The 19,490-nt window shown below is 41.1% G+C and overlaps 2 protein-coding genes across 4 annotated transcripts in view; one reads left to right on the top strand and one right to left on the bottom strand.

Moving 5' to 3' along the window:
- The window catches only part of LOC131383475 (microtubule-associated tyrosine carboxypeptidase 1-like), an 8,653-nt gene extending 2,623 nt beyond the window's left edge, over positions 1 to 6,030 (bottom strand). The window contains exons 1-2 of the mRNA XM_058438663.1: positions 5,915 to 6,030; positions 1,878 to 1,902 (exon numbers count right to left, since the gene is read on the bottom strand). The gene's annotated coding sequence lies outside the window, so the exon portion shown is untranslated. The remainder of the gene's footprint in view (positions 1 to 1,877; positions 1,903 to 5,914) is intronic.
- The window catches only part of PIEZO2 (piezo type mechanosensitive ion channel component 2), a 479,940-nt gene that overhangs the window by 430,571 nt on the left and 29,879 nt on the right, over positions 1 to 19,490 (top strand). For 2 of the 3 annotated variants that reach the window (XM_058438662.1, XM_032152840.2), the window contains 6 exons: positions 1,900 to 1,959; positions 4,336 to 4,502; positions 5,078 to 5,244; positions 14,282 to 14,692; positions 15,380 to 15,638; positions 17,887 to 18,069. In XM_058438662.1, the coding sequence (XP_058294645.1) occupies positions 1,900 to 1,959; positions 4,336 to 4,502; positions 5,078 to 5,244; positions 14,282 to 14,692; positions 15,380 to 15,638; positions 17,887 to 18,069 (1,247 nt within the window). Of the gene's footprint in view, positions 1 to 1,899; positions 1,960 to 4,335; positions 4,503 to 5,077; positions 5,245 to 11,578; positions 11,744 to 14,281; positions 14,693 to 15,379; positions 15,639 to 17,886; positions 18,070 to 19,490 lie in introns of all 3 variants that reach the window. The other variant, XM_032152839.2, reaches the window with a different exon arrangement.

The following is a 19,490-nucleotide window of genomic DNA, read 5'->3' on the forward strand; positions in this document are numbered from 1 at the left end:
ATATTTCACGGAACATACTTATACTTTAAAAATATGAAGATTTAAGATACCTACTTCCAACTTCACATCATTATTTGAAAATTCTCAAGATGTACTTCTTCAGAGCAACAGTATGAACAACATCCTCTATCAGATGACAGCATCAACACCAAATTATAAATGTTCTAGCCTCATCCCTGGGTCTATTTTGTGTCTCCTAACCTGATTTTTTCATTTTACTTTCTCATCTACCTGTTATCCTGTTATATTTCATATATAACCCTAAACCACCTTATATCCTTTTTGTAAAAAGGTTTATTTGGAATCAATCACTGGTACCCAAATAAATAAAATTAAAAACTCAAAAGAAAATGAAGATTTCTTAAAGAACTAAACATAGAACTACCCTTCAATCCAGCAGTCCCACTACTATGTATATATTCAAAGGGAAGAAAATCATTATATCAAAAAGGTATCTGCACTCACATGTTTATTGTAGCACTATTCATAATAGCATAAATATGTAATCAACCTAAGTGTCCATCAACGGAGGACTGGATAAAGAAAATGATATATATATATATATATATGTCATGGAATACTACTCCACCATAAAAATGAATGAAATCATGTCTTCTGCAGCAATGTGGATGGAACTGGAGGCCATTATCCTAACTGAAATAATGCAGAAAGTCAAATACGTCATGTTCTCACTTATCAGTGGGAGCTAAGCAATGGGTGCACATGGGCATACGGAGGGCAGTCATAGACACTGGAGATTATCAAATGCGGGAGAGTTGGGGACAGGGGGATTGAGGGTTGAAAAATTACCTGTTGGGTACAATGTTTGCCATTTGATGATGGGTACACCAGAATCCCAGACTTTACCATGACACAATATGTGCTTTTGAGGAATCTGCACTTACCTCTCCTAAATATATTTTTAAATGTTCTTAAATTTAAAATTTCTTGTTTATCTTACATTCAAATTTAACTAGCTATCCTGCACTTTCATTTGATAGATCTGACCATTTTAGCCTTAAATAAGAGGATATGAAATTAAATGAAATCCCATAATGTCATTTTAAGATATGACAAACATTTTCTATAAAGAACCTCATAGCAAATTTATTTATTTATTTATTTATTTATTTATTTATTTATTTATTTATTTTAGACAAGGTCTTACTCTTTTGCCCAGGCTGGAGTGCAGTGGCACAATCACAGCTCCCAGGTTCAAGCAATCCTCCCACCCTCAGCCTCCCAAATAGCTGGAACTACAGGTGCGTGCCACCACACCCAGCTAATATTTTGATTTTCTGTAGAGACGAGGTCTCACTATGGTGCCCAGGCTGGTCTCAAACTCCTGGGCTCAAGCTATCCTCTCTCCTCAACCTCCCAAAGTGCTGGGACTACAGGTATGAGCCACTGCACCCAGCATTCATAGTAAATATTTTAAGGTTTACTATTCATGAAGTCTCTGTTGTAACTCAAATCTGCCATTATAGGGCAAAAGCAGCTATAGATAATATACAGACAAATGGGCATGACTGTTAAATTTGAATTTCACATAATTTTCACATGCACCAAATATTATTCTCCTTTAGATTTTTCAACTATTAAAAATATAAAAACCATTCTGAACTCACAGGCCATTTGACAACAGTCAACCCACCAGTACTGGCCAGTACCTACCAGCAAATGTAGTTTACACATCGTTGGTTTACATAATTTTTATGATGGCGTGGAGTAAAATAATCTAAGAGCTATGAATTCTAACAACTTTTCCCGAAGAACTCTTGAAATAGACAGAATGTCTTAGAGTTAATTATAAAATTCCTTTTAATCTAGAAGAGTAATATTGGCATTTAATTTACCCTAAATGGAATTTAACTCACCTTTATTGAACACACTTGGCAGGTCCTGTGGAATGGGAAGACCGGGAGGATGAACCAATCAAAAAGAAATCCGATGGACCAGGTAACAAAATAAAGACAAATATGATCTGTGAGAACTTTGAAAATGATACCTGCCCACATGGTATATAATGGAAGGCTGCCTGAAAAATTGTGAATCGAACACTGTTTTCTGGACTATGAGTAAATAATCAGTATCCCTTGGAATCTCATCTCCACTGAAATTGCAAAATGACTCTTAAAAGCAGGTCTGGACTTTATGCAGTTGGATAAAATGTTGAATTAGTGTCAGTTTGTAAATTCCTTTATGCAAGCACCTATGAAAGAGGCTTTTAGGGAGCAAATTCTTAATGTCCCATGGAAGCCATCAGAATGAAGGCACACACAAAAAATACTGGCAATTATTTTTAAAAAACACAGAGAGGAGGAAGTAAATGAGAGATGAGTAGGACTGGGGAAATTAGAGACACTCTAGAAGGTTAGGACCAAACTCTTCATTTTAGGAGGAGAAAACCAAGCTCAGTGAGTTGGTGACTTGTTCTGGATTCCACAGATAAGAGAGTCAGGTATAGAACCCTTGTCTTCTAACTCCCGGTCCAGCCACAGTGCCATTTGGGCTCCTCATAGTATGTGATTTGGAGGAAGGTATCTTTATGCAGGAAGAAGAAAAGGCCAAAGCCTCCAAATGAAATGAACTCGATGCTCTCTAGCCCTCTCTAATCATGCCATTTCTTCGTCTGCTTTGGAGCGCCTTTACGGTTATTTCTTCGTCTGCTTTGGAGCGCCTATGCGGTTATCTATCAGCAGGCCAGGCGTCAGGCTCTTTGTGTCCCCACACAAATGCTTCCAAGCCTGCCCTCTGCTAGCATGAAAGGAGACTTACTGAAGGCCACCTAATGCCCTCCACCGTGCCAGTCCTCAAACCCAGACTTCCAATTCTAGGTCATTGGACACACATATATGTGGACCTGGACACTCTTATTGCTGCAAAGCCTCACACCGTAACAACTGCCAACACTTCAGATCACGTGTCTTGTTTCTCAGGCACTTTTTCGAGAGTTTGGAGTATATTAACTTGTTTAACTCTCTCAAAACAGGGAACTGAGGCAGAGAGAGATTAACCGACTTAACCTCTTAGTTGTATTAGCCCAGCCTATATAACCACTAAAGAGTAGATTTGGGATTTGAACCCAAGGAGTCTGAATCCAGAGTGTGTGCTCTTAACCACTGTGCCCTACTGCCCCTGTGATTAAACTTGAGTCCTCACTTTCCCTGTTGGTGAGTCGTCACCCAGGTTCACAAAGCACCTGTGATTCACGTCTCCAGTGCAGTGGCTGCAGCCTTACCATCAGGCCCACTGTAGCAAAACTATGCCATAATAATGTTCATCTTCATCATTTCTAAGAAAACAATTGTGGATATGAGAAAAATACATGTCGAAAATATAAGGAGCTGCTAAAGTTCATTGATGAGTGTAACTCCAAGCCTTTCATCCTCCAGAGCCAAGCTTCCCCTTTATGTCTACACAGAGCAGCTAGAGGCGCTATCTGAACGATTGTGAGAAATTCATACCTTGCTTGAGATTTTGTAAAGGATGTGAGGAGGGGTGGAGAGGGAAACATAGGTGCTCATGGCATCTCCTGTTGAGCAGCCACAGTGACTCACTTCATTCAGCTTCAAGCAGCGGCCATTCTCTTCCTGTGCCTCCTTGCTCAGCAAAAGATACCCTCTCTTTTCCTTGCTTCCTAAATGTACCTCATGGAAGACTGTTAGGTGTGACATGGTTTTGAGGTTTGGGTGTCACCAGGATAGTGACAGCACAGGTGGGAAATTGTCACACAGAACATCAGATGTCACTATATACACATATTATATAGGGAAGCTAGAGAAAATGTCATGAAGAAAATCAGAAATAAAATATTGTTCCTATTCAGTAAATGGAAGTGGACCATCATAAAGCTCTCATCCTCGTCGTCTTTCCCTTGAGTGGGCTGAGGAGGAGGAAGAGGGATTGGTTTTGCTGTCTTAGGGGTGGCAGAGGCAGAAGAGGCGGAGGAGAGAAGGTGGAAGGGGAGACAGAAGAGGCAGGCACGTTTGGAGTAACTTTTACTGAAAACAATCCATGTGCAGAGTGATCCACGCAGTCCAAACCCGTGTTGTTCAAGGGTCAGCCGCATAGGGAGCCACTCTGCTTGCTATTTCCACTAAAGATTACAAGTTCTATCCTGATTTGGTCTGCCACTGCGTGTGTGCAAAGCCCCACAAAAGCTTCCTGCATGGCAGCTCTCCTGCATGCATGATGAGTATCTGAGTCACATGCCTTATTAGATGCACAGGCCAAGAGCCAGGTCCAGCTTTGGTAAAATATCGCTGGGCTACACAAAAGCAAAATCAATGGTATTTCGTTCCTTTAACATCTTGTTGCCTTTCTTCCTCCTAGATAATATCATCAAGAGGATATTTAATATTTTGAAATTTACCTGGGTCCTATTTCTGGCAACAGTGGACAGTTTCACTACTTGGCTTAACTCCATTTCAAGGGAGCATATTGATATATCTACAGTTCTGAGAATTGAACGATGCATGCTGACCAGAGAAATTAAGAAGGTAACACTGCTGGTGTAATTCTTTTTGCTCCTTCCCACATTAAGAAGACATTAAACACACACACATGTCACAGAATGGCAACGTTATTCATCCTATCCCTCCCCTCACCACAGTTTGCAGGTGTACAGACTTTGCCTTGTTCTATATCCCTATATCTAATAGAGAATTATAGTTTTAGTCTAGCAAGTGTAGCAAGTGGTGTTTTTTTCTCCCTCCTGAACACTGAAGTCTGGAAAGTTTGATCTGAAACTTTTTTATAAGAAAAAGTAGGACATACGCAGAATAACAAAATATATGGTTTAAAGACTGTATTTAAAAATAATAGTTCATTTCTTGAAAAGTTACTATGATTTGGCAAAATTACCTACCTATAAGAAGACATTTACTTAGATCTACCTAGTAATGTTGGAAACCACTTATGAAATGAGTCGACATCAATCCCCACTTGCCTAGCATGGTCCTAATCCTTATCCAGGCATGCATGGGTATGAAAAGCTGTCTGCGTTAAGAAATGCCAGGTGGCTATACAGGTAGATGCCTCCGTAAGAACTGTGGCAATGTCTCATTCTCCTCAGGGCAATGTTCCAACTCGGGAGAGCATCCACATGTACTATCAGAACCACATCATGAACCTTTCCAGAGAGTCGGGACTGGACACCATTGACGAGCATCCCGGAGCTGCTTCAGGTGCACAGACAGCCCACAGGATGGATAGTTTAGATTCACATGACAGTATCTCCAGGTATTTCACTTTCTAACAATGGGTTTACTTTTGACAAAGGTAACTGAGGTGGATGTCATCAAATATAAGAAATGGATGTGTGAGGTGAAAGTTCATCAAAACAATGCATGGACCCCCACCCACCCTCTTCCAGCTGTCGCCATCTGTACAACAAACTATAAGGAATATTGTCCTCGCCTAGAAGGAACCAGATAAAAGCAGATATCAATAAGACACTATTAGCTATACCTGTGTGACCCAAAGGCACAGTATAGAGATTTCCAGGCGGGAGGCAAGGAAGAATGATCCCTCCCAACCCCAAAGTTATTATTTGTGGGACGTCTTTAGTGCCTTTCAAGATAGCCGATCCACAGTGTCTTCTACATTAGGGTCTTCTACTTCTGTTGCTATCCTTGATCTTTCCCTTCAGAATTGTTACCTTAAGGTTTATGATAAAAATTCCCAAAAAGTATTCTGTTAGCTTCCATCTTCTCTGAGTTTACTATTGTATGCATTGTTTCACAACAGGATTGCAGATGACACAGTACTAATGGATTCGCCAGGGGCCAGCACTAAGCACTGTACCTGGGTTACCTCATTTTATCCTCTAAGACCCTATGAGATGCATGCTATTATTATCCCTGTTTTGCAAATTCACAGAATTCAGTTACAGAGAGATTAAGAAACATACCCAAAGTCACACAGCTAGGATGTATATAAAAGCGGACCCACGATACAAAATCATGTGGTTTAGCTCAGAACCCAAGCTCTCAACCACCCTAGTATACTGTCTCTCATTGCCTCTTCCTGCACCGCAGGCCAACTTACTGCCTGTCCCAGAAAAGCCTCAGAATTCTTTGCATCACAGTGTTCTAGATAGCTGATAACAATTGTACAGAGCTAGATTCTAAGTTAAAGCAGAAGTCCCTGTCTTAGGAGGAAAAATTGCCTTGTTAGGGTGAAGCGCTAGACCAAATGAATTACACCTTATAGCCACCTTCACAGGTAAAGAATTGTATCACTGAGAACACTCATGTTTTATGTTTTTCATTAAACATGCTGAGTATCAGCTATTCTGTGCCAAGCCCTTGGGCTCTATTCTGGGAGAGGCATATAAAGATAAGAGTAATCCCCTAAATGGTTTGAGCCTAGGAAGAACTGAGATAAGGCCATTACCTCCTAAAATGCTTACCCTGGGGAGGACAGTAGAGACTGGTGTCTCTGACTGCTGGTCAGAAACTCCTGGATGGCTTTAGAGTCACACTTTAGAGCAAGGCACTAATGACCTGGAAAAGTATTTGTCCTTCACAAATGCTGGGTATATTTCCAGATGAAATAGGAGGGGGAGCTGAGACCATTTTATTGATACCAAACCCAAAATAGACAACTGGGTGTTGGAATTACAAACTGAGTGAGGAATGTGGGTAAAAAGAAAAAAAGAGTTTTGCCCTAAAGTGCTAATTAACTGTTGCTGCATTCCTGTATTTAAGCCTCTCTAATTATGCCTATTATTTTGCTACCCAATAATTATTATTGAGACAGATCCTTATTATTGGTATGAAAAGATCTTTGTGATATATATACACAGTAAAATATATACATATATTTAGTAAAAATCCAAGTTTTAAAACAAGATGTACGCTAAGCCTAATTTAAAATATATATATTCATGCCTAGATTGATTTAGAAGTAATATTCGTGCAGATAACACTGTGCATGGGTATATCCCTGCCTGTCCCCCTAAAATAGGTATTGATTCTTTTAAAGTCTTTTGAGGGATAATAAAAGAGACTATGTTTTTCTTTTAATTGGTTAATAATCTTTGCTTATTTATGAGTTCCAAAGACACAGATATTTCATCTATTATTATATATTTTTGTGGAAAGAAGAAACATTTAGGACAGAAACTCTTTATGATTTCAAGGTCAAACATTTATTTCCTAATTGAGATTTGGTTTAAAGTTTTAATTCATGGAATAAAATAATTATTAGAAAACTGTGTCATCATAAAACTTTCTTTTTCAGTGTCTTTCTACCCAAGAATGTGCACATTTCTCAATTATTGATTTCTGAAACCATTAGTAATATCAAAGTTATAAAGAGAGCATTTAATATCATATCCTTCCACTGGTGAGTGTTACCAGAGCGTCATTGTGTCTTCTTGAAAACTTCCCACAATCAACATTTTGAAAGGGGAGCTTCTGTCTTCTCCTTTGACAGATTCCATTCAGACAAAAAGTCATTCTTTATTTTGAATTTTATTTTTACTTTTTGAAAGCTATTATAACTGTTCTATTTAGAAGCTTCCAGATGTATTAAATTCATTCTTATTGCAACAAATGTCTCCCTATCTATTGATCATTGTATTTAAACTGAATCATTCTTTAATTCAATGTACTTAATTCATTTTAATGCTAAAACTTAAAATCCATGTCTAGCTCCATGTTACCTAAGCTCTTAAGTAGTCCAGCTAGGTCCTCCTTTAATCCTAGAGGGACCCTGCATGGGCAAGTCTGTGAAAGCCCATACAGGTTTGTGCAGCAGGGTGGATGGGGAGCCAAGATTTGTCCGAATGTGGTGAGCACTCGAGATGCTGACTGGTGCTGCTTCCTAGTTACAGGGTGACCGAAGGGATATTAGGGAATCTAAACATTTCTAAATCTACCCACTGTAGGAGCGATTCATGATCAAACAACCCTTTTTCAAAAACCAAGAGAATGATAGGATGAAAGAAATGCTGAGATTCTCTACACGTACATGTCCCAAATGGTGTTTCTTTTATTTGTTCATTTATTTTTGCGTAACATTCACACGCATCCCACTGCTCTCAGCTTTGGACTGTACTGCTCTGTATATATCTAATATGAACTGGGTCTGATCCAAATTATGTCTTTATTACTTTTAAATTCTAAAATAAAAGGCTCAGACAGCTCTAGTGAACTTAACCGAAAGTCATGATGATATTCAACTGGAATCATTTCCTCCCATGCAATGAAGAATACGATCACATACATGCGTAGTGTTGAGTTTGAATATTGCACCTTTATATCTTTCTTCAAGAAAATATGTTGTCCCATCATGTGATTTGTAAAATTTTTCAAATGCCTTTTTTTAACCTCCCTTCTTGCTTCATTTTGTAATACAGAGTTTTTTTTTGTTACCTGAATCTCCAAGTGTGGCAAGTGAAATGGGTAATGAATAGAATTGCCTTTCTTCATTAATCTGTGATGACACTAAAGGTAATTGGTGACATTTTTTAATGAACCTCTTTTGAAATTTCATGAAGCCATATAGTCTCCCACAGGGAAAAATCATACAAAGATACAATTTTTTTCATACAATCTGAAGGGTTTTATAGGCCTCCTGAGTATCACACATGAGCCTGGCTTGAAAAAAGATGCTCTAGAACCAAACTCTGAATCAGTGGCCTCAGAGAATATTCAAAGGTGAATTGAAAATAAATTTTTCATAAAATAAACATAGGTGAATCCCATCTTTATGACTTTTTACTGCATAACAATGAACAATATGCCCCATTAAGAAATTAAATATTATAAATCACAATTAAGAAGGAAAAACAACTGGTTAAAATAAACTCAAGTAACTGCCTTTAAATCTGACCTAAGACTGCAAATAGGAAACCACACTCATGATAAAAAATTGTGAGTTAAGAGATATTTAAATTCATTGATTGTTTTTTGACAAAGACTGTCAAAATATCCCCCCAGTTTTAAAATGGTCAGTCAGTAAATACAATAACTAGTAGGAAACCAGCACCTTTAGAATTCGGTTTTAATGTATTTTTATTTTGTTTTTCAATCTAAAGAAAGGGGAGACAGAATAGGGCCTATCTTGTTGCCAGTAAAGGAGTTACCTCACTTGCCCTTTTCTGCAGTGAGCCATATTTCTAGGCTTTGGAAACTTCCAAATTTCCAAATCATCATTTGTCTACACTGTAGTGTCCAGGGAGCCATGCTGATTGCTGGAAAGGTAGTAACCCTCCCTAGAAGAGGTTCTGCAGTGGAAGTCGTTGGGAAGGGTCTGGTGGCCAGGAGGCTGCCACTCCCCAGTGAGGTCATGCTCACCCAGTGTGACCAGTGCCCTTCATGGCCCCTGCTCCGAGGCCAGTGGCATGAATTTTACCTTTAAGCAGACAGTAGACAGAGTCTGGGTGGGATCCTAGCAAGTGAATTTGTAGTCCCTTTGACTTACGAGAATAGTCACGGTTTCTTTCTAATCCAGATGTAAAATGGCAAACATTTTTAATGGTTGCTTTATATAATCAGATAACACAGAAAACATTAGTTAACATTCTGAGGGGCATTCCCAGGTAGGAGGTGGTTAATATTTTAAATATGTCCTCTGAGGGGTTGCCGTGTGTTCCTGTAGTGCTCGCAGTGGGGGGGCCCGTCAGGCGGGTGATGGCAGCCGTTCCCTTGGGCCTACTGTCAGGGCCTATTTCTATACATTTCCTCCCCTTCCTATTCACTTTTAAACTGTCCTGGATTGTGTGACGTATTTGTTGCCCTACCGGGAACCCAACTGTGTGGGATTATGTAGGTTCTGAGAACTCCATCCAAGAGTTAACAAGAAAAACAGGGCTTTTGAATTAGAACCGTCAGTTCCCATGAAGAAAACCTGAGCAAAGCTGCAGGAGACTGCACAGGCTATGGGGTTGCATCTCTGCAAATATTAAATGAAATATAGAAAGGCGAAGTCCCCTTATCTCAGAAACATAAAATTGGGGCCCCAAAAAGGGGCACTGATTCATCTAAAACCCAACAGCCAGTTAGTGTCAGCATCCCAGTCTTCACTGTGTTCGTCCAATGCTTTTCTAATTTATCTTTTCATTGTCTCCTAATTTTGTCCAGGACATGGTGACATGGTGACATCTAAAAGAGTTAGGGCAAAATAAAACAAAACAAAACAGCGTCAATGTCCTTATTAGAGAGTATTTTGGTTGCTCACAGGCTTATCGCCCTCACTGGCTGCCCCTGTCTTGGTCACATAGCTGTGACATGCACAGCAGCATGGCCGGCCCCACTGGAGAAGTTACGGCTTGTGCTCCAGCACATGGGACCTGAAAAACTCTTTTAACAGGTTCCGTGAGTGAATAACTCAAATTTGCTCCTCCCAGGCTTGCAGTGGTCATTGCATCCTGAACATCTTCCATCTCTGCCTCAGGATCCTTGGCTGACAGCATATGGCTGTGCAGGCCAGGCACCTAGTACTCTCCTAGTGAGTTCACTTTATGACAGTGTTCAGCCTACCACGTTCAGCCTGGAAATCAGGCATCCTATATCTCTAAGAGTCTGTTTCTGTTCCCTGGGTCAGCCAGCCCATGAGCATACAAGTTGGAAGATAAGCATTCCAGTTGCTTTCTGTAGAGGATCTTTGGGCTGTCTGTCCCTCTTTGGGGTTGAACCATGTGTGGGAACTGAAACTATGCCTGTGTCACACCTCTGTGTGCTTCCTCTCGTGAGCATCCTCACCCAGCAGCATCCTAGGCCTGGATCTGCCATCCTCCCTCACCAGTCACTGCTCCATTGGGTACCAGGAGATTAGGGTTTTAGGCAGTGGGTTCTCTCCATCATGGCATCCACCAAGCCCTAAAACACGATCCAGAAGAAAAATTAGGCAAAATGAAAAGTTAACAGACAAAATGACTCTGCCATTGCTCAAGTTCCTTTGTTCTTTCCTTTACAGCTTTTTATTTTGTTTCTGATGTTGGTTTATATCCACTGCATATTAAACCAGCATCCCGACTACATGCAGAGCATCTCATTTGGCTTAACTGAATATCACTCCAAAAATGGGGTGCAAAATTCAGTTTGTTGTCATTCCTGAGTTTCCCCTCTCTAATTCTGAAGACTGTGTTAAAAAGAAAAAAAAAAAGATTGAAATCTTTTATGTAAATTCTACATGAGCAGTTATTTCTGTTCAAGCAAGTTGGTTAATAAATGCTCTTAACTCAGGACTGCAAGCTCCAAATAAAGCATATTTTCTTTCATTTAAAAAACCCTCTGTTATGAAGTTATAATTACATAAATTATACTTTGTAACAAAAATATTGGGACTTGTCACTTTTCTGTTTCTTAGTCCCACCCAGAGAGTGCCATTTTGTAATGTGTCACTAGCCAATATGTTTTTTAAAATCCAGTACTCGTGTGTTTCAAGGACCTGCACACAGGTCCTTCCCCGTCCCTGAGCCCCGCTGTAGTGGCCTTCCCTGTCGGTGGTGTTGGTGTCATGTGTGGTTTGCTGCATGGCAGTGTGTTGGTCAGTTGATCCGTGTGTAACCTGTGTACAACTTGGTGTTTTAACACTGTGTTTCTGTAACTGTTTGCGCTGCTAGCTGCTACACTGAAGCAACCATGCTGTTCTCAAGGCAGTCCACCCTTGATGATTTAGATGGACAAGAAATTCCTAAAACAAGCGAGCGTGCTCGGCCTAGGCTCCGTAAAATGCTCAGCATGGATGTGTCCTCCTCATCAGCTGACAGTGGCAGTTTAGCATCAAGGTGCTTAACTTGTGCATGCTTTGTTCTGTCATTTTAATCACCTCTTCCCCCCTTTATGTCACTGCAAATATGAGTTCTTGTGATATATGTTTTTATTTCATTTTTATTTTAAGAATCTGCATGACTAACCGAAGCATAATCACCACTGCCCTCTGTGAGATGTAATTGTTCTCAGGACAGCATTATATTAAACTAACCACTCTTTAGTTTTTGTCTGTTAGGAGTTTCTTTAAAAATCCTTATCACAAACATTCTCCTCCATGTTTTCAGTATTTCAAACTTTCCATTTTCAGAGACATAAGCATGTTTCCTCCATAATTTAGAGCTTCTGAGGGCACTACTCAAAGGGGGAACTCTGTTTGCAAAGGTAGAAAACTTCTTCTCTTGATGTAATCAAAAGATGCATGCAGTAGGAAAAAAATCTAAAAATCTGTCATAGGTAGTCATTTTTAGTGAATATTAAATAAGTCTGCATGTTATTTGCCTAATTGACATAAAAGTCAGAATACAGTTTACCACTGGTTTTAAAAAGAATATTATGCAGCAGAATGCATCACCTTTGTAGCCTATAACTTTTATTTTGGGGGAAAAAATACTGTGGCTTAAGTTCTCCCGAATCCTACCCTAAAACAGTATTCATTTAGAAATAAAATTATTTGCACAGAACCCGAAAACTCTTTTTGAATTGCCTTAGGATGGTGAGGGGGCACAATGAAGTCAGCAGCTACACTGTGCTTCTCCTGACATGAAAACAGCCTAATCTAAAACAAGTTTCGTTTTGACTGCTCATAGTGGCAAGTCAGAGGGCATCCTCTTTTCACTGGCAGCCGTGTATCTCGGTGCAGCCCTGCAGTATGCTGGCACCTGGCATTGATGGGAATGCCTTGGCCATTTGACAAAGTCCTCTGGCGAGCATGTGCCTCCCATGCCAGTCCATTTTCTTGACCTCTGAAGGTACCCTCCACCCCTTGGTGCCACAAGAGATCCAAACCAAAGGGAGCATGATTAGGACTGATGACAGTCTTACTAGCCATGAGACCTGGTGTGGGGTTGGCTCCAGTAGTCTGGAAGTTCCCTGGGCAATGGGTCAATGGCATGGCCCTCCTAGGAAGTATATCTAATTGAGGTAAGTCTTAGCAAAAATCTGTTTTGGCCTGGCATTTCAACAGCCCCTACATGATGTGTGCACTCAAGGACACAGCCCTGGGGATTCTAAACACCTGAACACCTGAGCGGGCATCAAAAGCTCAGGCCAATCGGGTTCTTCAGTCACAGGATGCCATGAACCACTCTGCCAAGGTTCATTCATCCATTCACTCATCCATATGTCTATACTGATATCTGTGACAAGAAACATGGGTACAGTCTATGCATTTGAGAATCTCAGTGTTTATGGAAACCTGGTGGTCACACGTGCCGTTCAGGTAAGAATACATATTTCAGAGTCTATAACATCATCCTCCCACATCCAAGACAGATTCCTAATCTCCAGGTGGCTTTTGCCCCTCTCCCCTCCATGGCTGGATGTGTCTGAGGTAGAGCAACCCATGAATGTCACTGGCTGCCCTCTTGTCATTGGCCAACCTTGTCTGCATGGACCTGACAGGGAAAGTTTAAAGGAACAAAAGAAGGAGACAAAGGATATGAGAGAAAAGAACAGAATGCCAAAGGCAGGGAGTGAGGATGAGAGTAGAGAAGCTTCTGGAAAAGGAGTACTCAAAGAGGAACTGGTAGAAGAAAATAAGTAAAGTTGTTGATAGGAGAGAACAGAAGCACACCCTGGGGTGGAGTGGGCAGCTGGAAGGGAGAAGGGCCAAGGAGAGCTTGCGTGGGAAGAGAGTGGCTGGAGTCCCACGGGAAAGGGGAAGCCCTGGGCACAGTGCAGGGAGCTGGGACGAGGGTGGAGATTCCACAGACGGGATGCACAGAAATGCAAAAAAGGCAAAGGATGGAAAAGCAGGGTGGAAGAATAAACATGAAAGAAGGGTGGCATTTTTTATCAAGCACACAGTTGTTCAGTGTCGCCAATATTTAATCATTCCCATTCCCATTCCCCTCTTATGGTCTGGGCAGGTCTGTTGTGTAGGATGGAGGGTAGAATAGCTATTTGCTAAGAACTTAGCTCTTGGTCAAAATCTTCAGAGCTTCTGCCCTCCACAGATGCCCCCCCTTGAAGCAGACCAAACAGCGGGTAAGCTGTGCTGTGTTGATATGGAAGCAGACTCTGGAACCCCGAGGCTGTGAATCTAGATACTCCAACTTGTTACGGGGGTGGGTTTTGCTCTTTGAGAGCCACGTGACTGGCTCTGGTTCTAAACTATGTGTGTGCACTGTCAACATTTGCATTGGAGAGGCTGCTGTTTGCAGTGGCTGCATAACAGGAGTGATTATCCTAAACGAACAAAGCAGATGGAATGCAGGGGGAAAAAAATGGGGCATTTCCTTAGGAGTCCTGATGACATCTCTCAGGAATGGGAAAGAACCCCAGGAGTGTGGATGTTAAGACATGGGCTCTGTGCCCACCCTTTCTCCCAACAGCGAGCCCACGCAGTGTACCATGCTGTACTCACGCCAGGGGACCACTGAGACCATCGAGGAGGTGGAGGCTGAGCAGGAGGAGGAAGCAGGGAGCACGGCGCCTGAGCCCAGGGAGGCCAAGGAGTACAAGGCCGCCGGGTACGATGTGGGAGCCGTGGGTGCTGAGGAGGCCAGCCTCACCCCAGAGGAAGAGCTGACACAGTTCTCCACCTTGGACGGGGACGTGGAGGCCCCACCCTCCTACAGCAAGGCTGTGAGCTTCGAGCATCTGTCCTTCGGCTCGCAGGACGACTCTGCAGGCAAGAACCACATGGCAGTCAGCCCGGATGACAGCCGCACCGACAAGCTGGGGTCCAGCATCTTACCTCCCCTGACCCATGAGCTGACGGCCAGCGAGCTGCTGCTGAACAAGTAAGGGTCCAGTGAGCAGATCAGACACGTATCCCGAAATCACCACTTAAAATATATGCCCTAATTCTGTATACAGAAAAATTCATATATAGAAAAAAGTTCATCTAGACACTTAGAGCAAACAATTCCAAGACTTCTTGCATTGCAAGTACAAAGCAAACTTCACTCCTACCATGACTGGTTCTAGAACCAGCAAAACCCAGAGCCTTGTGTTGACATTTCTTTCTATAATAAGGTCTGATATTAGGTTGTCTCTGAAGGAAAAACAGGGACATAGGAAGCGAGGAACACAGCAGGAAGGATGATGCTAAATGAAAATCAGTAATTTGGAGAAATTAAAGAAAGGCATGGCCGGGTGCAGTGGCTCACACCTGTAATCCCACCACTTTGGGAGGCTGAGGCCGGTGGATCACCTGAGGTTAGGAGTTCAAGACCAGCCTGACCAACATGGCGAAACTGCCTCTCTACTAAAAATACACACAAAAAAATTAGCTGGGCATGGTGGCAGGCACCTGTAATCCCAGGTACTCAGGAGGCTGAAGCAGGAGAATGGCTTGAGCTCGGGAGGCGGAGGTTGCAGTGAGCCAAGATTGCGCCATTGCACTCCAGCCTGGGCAACAAGAGCAAAACTCCATCTCAAAAAGAAGAAAAAAAATAGACGTATTATCATGTGGTTTACTTTAACAGGATGTTTCACGATGATGAGCTTGAAGAGTCAGAGAAATTCTATGTGCGGCAGCCCCGATTTCTGCTGCTCTTCTATGCCATGTACAACACTCTGGTGGCCCGCTCGGAGATGGTGTGCTACTTCGTGATCATCCTCAACCACATGGTCTCTGCCTCCATGATCACGCTCCTGCTTCCCATCCTCATCTTCCTCTGGGCCATGTTGTCCGTCCCCAGGCCCAGCCGCCGGTTCTGGATGATGGCCATCGTCTATACCGAGGTAGGCCTGGACGCAGACCCCTGTGGATGGCTTCAGGCGGCTATGCAAGGGGAAGTATACCTTGTGTCCCTGTGCCCTCTCTTGAGATGGGCCTGCCCTGATCCCAGACAGTTTCACATGGAACATGCAGTTCCACAGACATTCTTAGATACACAAATCGTCAGCAGCAACAGTTACCTAGCACTCGCAATTCTAAAAATCTTTTCACACTGCACATCTCACACACGGTGGTTACTGGCATCATTCCCATTTAACAGATAAGGACACAGCATCAATGAGATTAAATAAATGGCCAAAGTTGCCCAACTGGTGAGGGGTGGGGACACGTTTGAAGCCTGGTTGCCTAACCTATGATATTAACCACTGAGATGATAATAGGCTTCTGCAGAGTCAAGCACAATGCCTGGCGCCACCGGGGGTTCAGTGAATGGACCCTGTGTTAAATCATACAGTCCGGCACTTTGGACATAGTTTGAATAGATCATACATACTTTTCATTTTTAAACGTAAAAGTAAATTTCCATACGTCGCAACACAAAATTGTACAAGCACCCACTTAGCATCTGAAGGGTGGCTGTCAGCCCATTTTCACCCCATGTGGGGTATGAGGAGCCTTCTGCTCACTCTTATGTTCCTGCTTTTCTGTCCTGACCTATTCAACATAGACAGGATCATGAATGCCCATGAAAAACATAAAGGGACTTAAAAAAAAAAAGCTCGATATTCTTGGTGCCTGGACGACCATGGTGCTTTGTGCTCTCAGATTTGTGAAGAGATTGATTTTCTTCCCTGACTTGTAAGGAAAAGTTTTCACTTTCAACAGTGCTGTAATTACTTCTTCTTTTTTTTTTTTTTTTGTAATTACTTCTTAAAGGACAGTGCTCATGCTAGATGCACACCCAAAGCCTAGAAGTTTTGTAGGTTATAAGTAATTCAGTAGCAAAATTAAAACAAAGCTATACAGTAAAGCATCTCAAAAGTATTTGGTTTAAAGTATTGATAGCATGCATCTTATTTCCATAAGGAAAATAAAGGGTGTGAAGTCAAATATATATCTATTACTTGAATTGGCCAATCCAAGTTAATCATTCCTAAACTTTATTTTCATTACATCACTTCAAGATGTAAATGACTGCCTGTTAAGTGAATGGGTGCCAGTCTATAACAATGTGAGTACATTTATCAAATTCCCTTTCTTACCTAGGGCTGAAGTAAAATACCAAGAATGTGGAAAAGGGAACAAGAGCTTCTTGAATAGCTTTCACCTTAAAAATAAAATATTTCTGGCTATAGTCCCAGCACTTCAAGAGGCCAAAGCAGGAGGATCACTTGAGGTCAGGAGTTCAAGACAAGCCTGGGCAACATAGCACGACCCCATTTCTACAAAAAAATAAAAAACATTGGCCAGGCATTGTGGCTTACACCTGTAGTCCAAGCTACTTGGGAGGCAGAGGTGGGAGGATTGCACCCAGGAGTTTGAGGTTGCAGTGAGCTGTGATTGTGCCACTGCACTCCACCGTGAGAAAGAGATTGAGACCTCATCTCTAAAAAAATAAATAAAATATTTCTATATAAGTTAAGTTGAGGCTTTCCCTTTTCTTGTCACATTGCATGGAGGGCTGAAGTAAGTGGGAAATTCTTGATGTTGATTTACTCTATAATACAAACTATGTGTCAGAAACTAAGAACCCTGCTACACACCAGAATACAAAGATGAATAGAAAGCAAATATTCATTTCTGTTTTTTAGTGGCTCCCAGACTAATGTGGCACACAGATAGGATGGAGGAAAGTGAAAACTGCATACATCATAACCGTGTGATATGCTCCTATAGATTGCAAATTAAAGAAATACAGAAACTAGAAAGATACGAGTATGTTCTGTTCGTGTTTCCCTAAATAATATATTTAATAGCTGCGTAATTATATCAATATCTAATTAAATCAGCATAATGCCAACACCTCAAAAAAAGAGGAAATGACTAATCAAAGCGGTGCCCTGAGGAGTCTGACTGGCCTTGCTGGATCTACCGTGAAAGACAATGTGACAGTTAGATGCTGCTTCTGTTATGAAGTCAATAGTCTGCGAGAATGATAATGTTACTATTCTACATAATTATGTGCCTGCCTACCATCAAAACTGTGAAATGCGGGTCTCTTTCTTAATTGTTATATTGCTCTTTCCCATATACAGGTATATCTATTCCTAAAAGAAGTAATTTTTTAAAATTTCTGTCATCTGTGTGTAGGTGGCAATTGTAGTCAAGTATTTCTTCCAATTTGGGTTCTTTCCCTGGAATAAGAATGCAGAGGTGAACAAAGATAAACCGTACCACCCCCCAAACATCATAGGAGTGGAAAAGAAGGAAGGTTATGTTCTTTATGACCTCATCCAGCTCCTGGCTCTGTTCTTTCATCGATCAATTTTGAAGGTACTGCATGTTAACAATTAATCAGTTCAAGTTGGTCATCGCAGTCCCCGTAATCTTCCTAGATAACCTGGACATCAGGATTGGTGATGGGGCTGAGGGGCCAGTGAGTGGTATCTACTCATATGTTTTTTTTTTTTTAAAAAAAAAAGGAGAAAAGAAAAAGGTTACGTTCATTTAGTGGACATTTTTTCCAACACTTGTGGTGCTAAATAATGGAACTTACAATAAATCTGGGAGAATATTTCCCCATGTTTCCAACCTAGGTTAAATGTATAATCATGAATCCACTTTTGTGGAACATTGCTTGAATGATGTGCAATATTCTAAGGCCAGATACACTAAATTCTGCTTCTGGTTTAAGCCAGAGCATCAGAGAGCCACAATGTGCATAGATCATATCGTCTCATCTCCATCCCAGCTTCTGCCTCCCTTCTTCTAGTAGTATTGCTTTCACTGGGTAGTTTCTTGTCATGAAACCATTAGCTGTTGGTGAGAGACCACATATTTTTTTAAGTTGCCCAGTAAAACTCAAGAGCTGTGCTTTCTCCTGCTTATTGTGGAGGAGGCCTCTCATGATCCTGCTGGAGGAAGGCCTTTATACAGCATGGCCCTGCCTCAGCCTCAGGGACTCCTGTCCTTCTGAGCAACTTCATGTGTTTTTCCTTCTCACATGCTGTGAATTATAAACTAAACTTGTAAATACGCCATTTAATTCTAACAAACAGAAATTATTGCATAGCATAGATTTTATGTATGAATGTACCTCTTGTTACAACCTTACTTTCCTTCCCTCATCTTAACCTTGTCTTCTTATATAAAATATTTTAAATTCCTTTTATCCAGGAGTATCTTTCTTAGTCCCTAGAATCCTTTTTAGAACAAGGCTTGGCATAAGTTAATACATACACGTACATATACATACATGCACACATAGATATGTAACAGTGTGTTTAACTTCTTCTGCCCTAGCTCTGTGAGCTATTTCAAACTCGGTTTCATCTGAGTGTACTCTGGTCAGCCTCCTCACTCTGGCTTCCATCACTTTGCGAAGTACCCAAGCCCTCCATTTGGAGGAAGCCTTAGCTGGGTCATTGGGTTGCGGCAGGTTTTTGAAAGCTGTGTCTCTAAGGAAACCAGTTAGCCAAAATTGAATTTGCCTAAATTTTACAGTTCTTCTGTTGGATATGTTAATTACTTAAATTTTATTGTTCTTCTGTTGGATATGTTAATTACTTGAATTTATTTAGTATACTGATTTTTGTTATGAACTTATTAATAAATGTATTAACCTTGTTTTTTAGTCTTAGAAATTCATTTTTTAAATTTCAATATTTAACACTTGATGGTATAATTTTGACCACTTCAGAATTCTCTTGCAACGTTTGCATTCTTTTGTAGCATTTAAAATTATTATAACTCTT

Source organism: Hylobates moloch, unplaced genomic scaffold (assembly GCF_009828535.3).
Source record: "Hylobates moloch isolate HMO894 unplaced genomic scaffold, HMol_V3 SCAFFOLD_5, whole genome shotgun sequence".
Lineage (NCBI taxonomy): Eukaryota > Metazoa > Chordata > Mammalia > Primates > Hylobatidae > Hylobates > Hylobates moloch.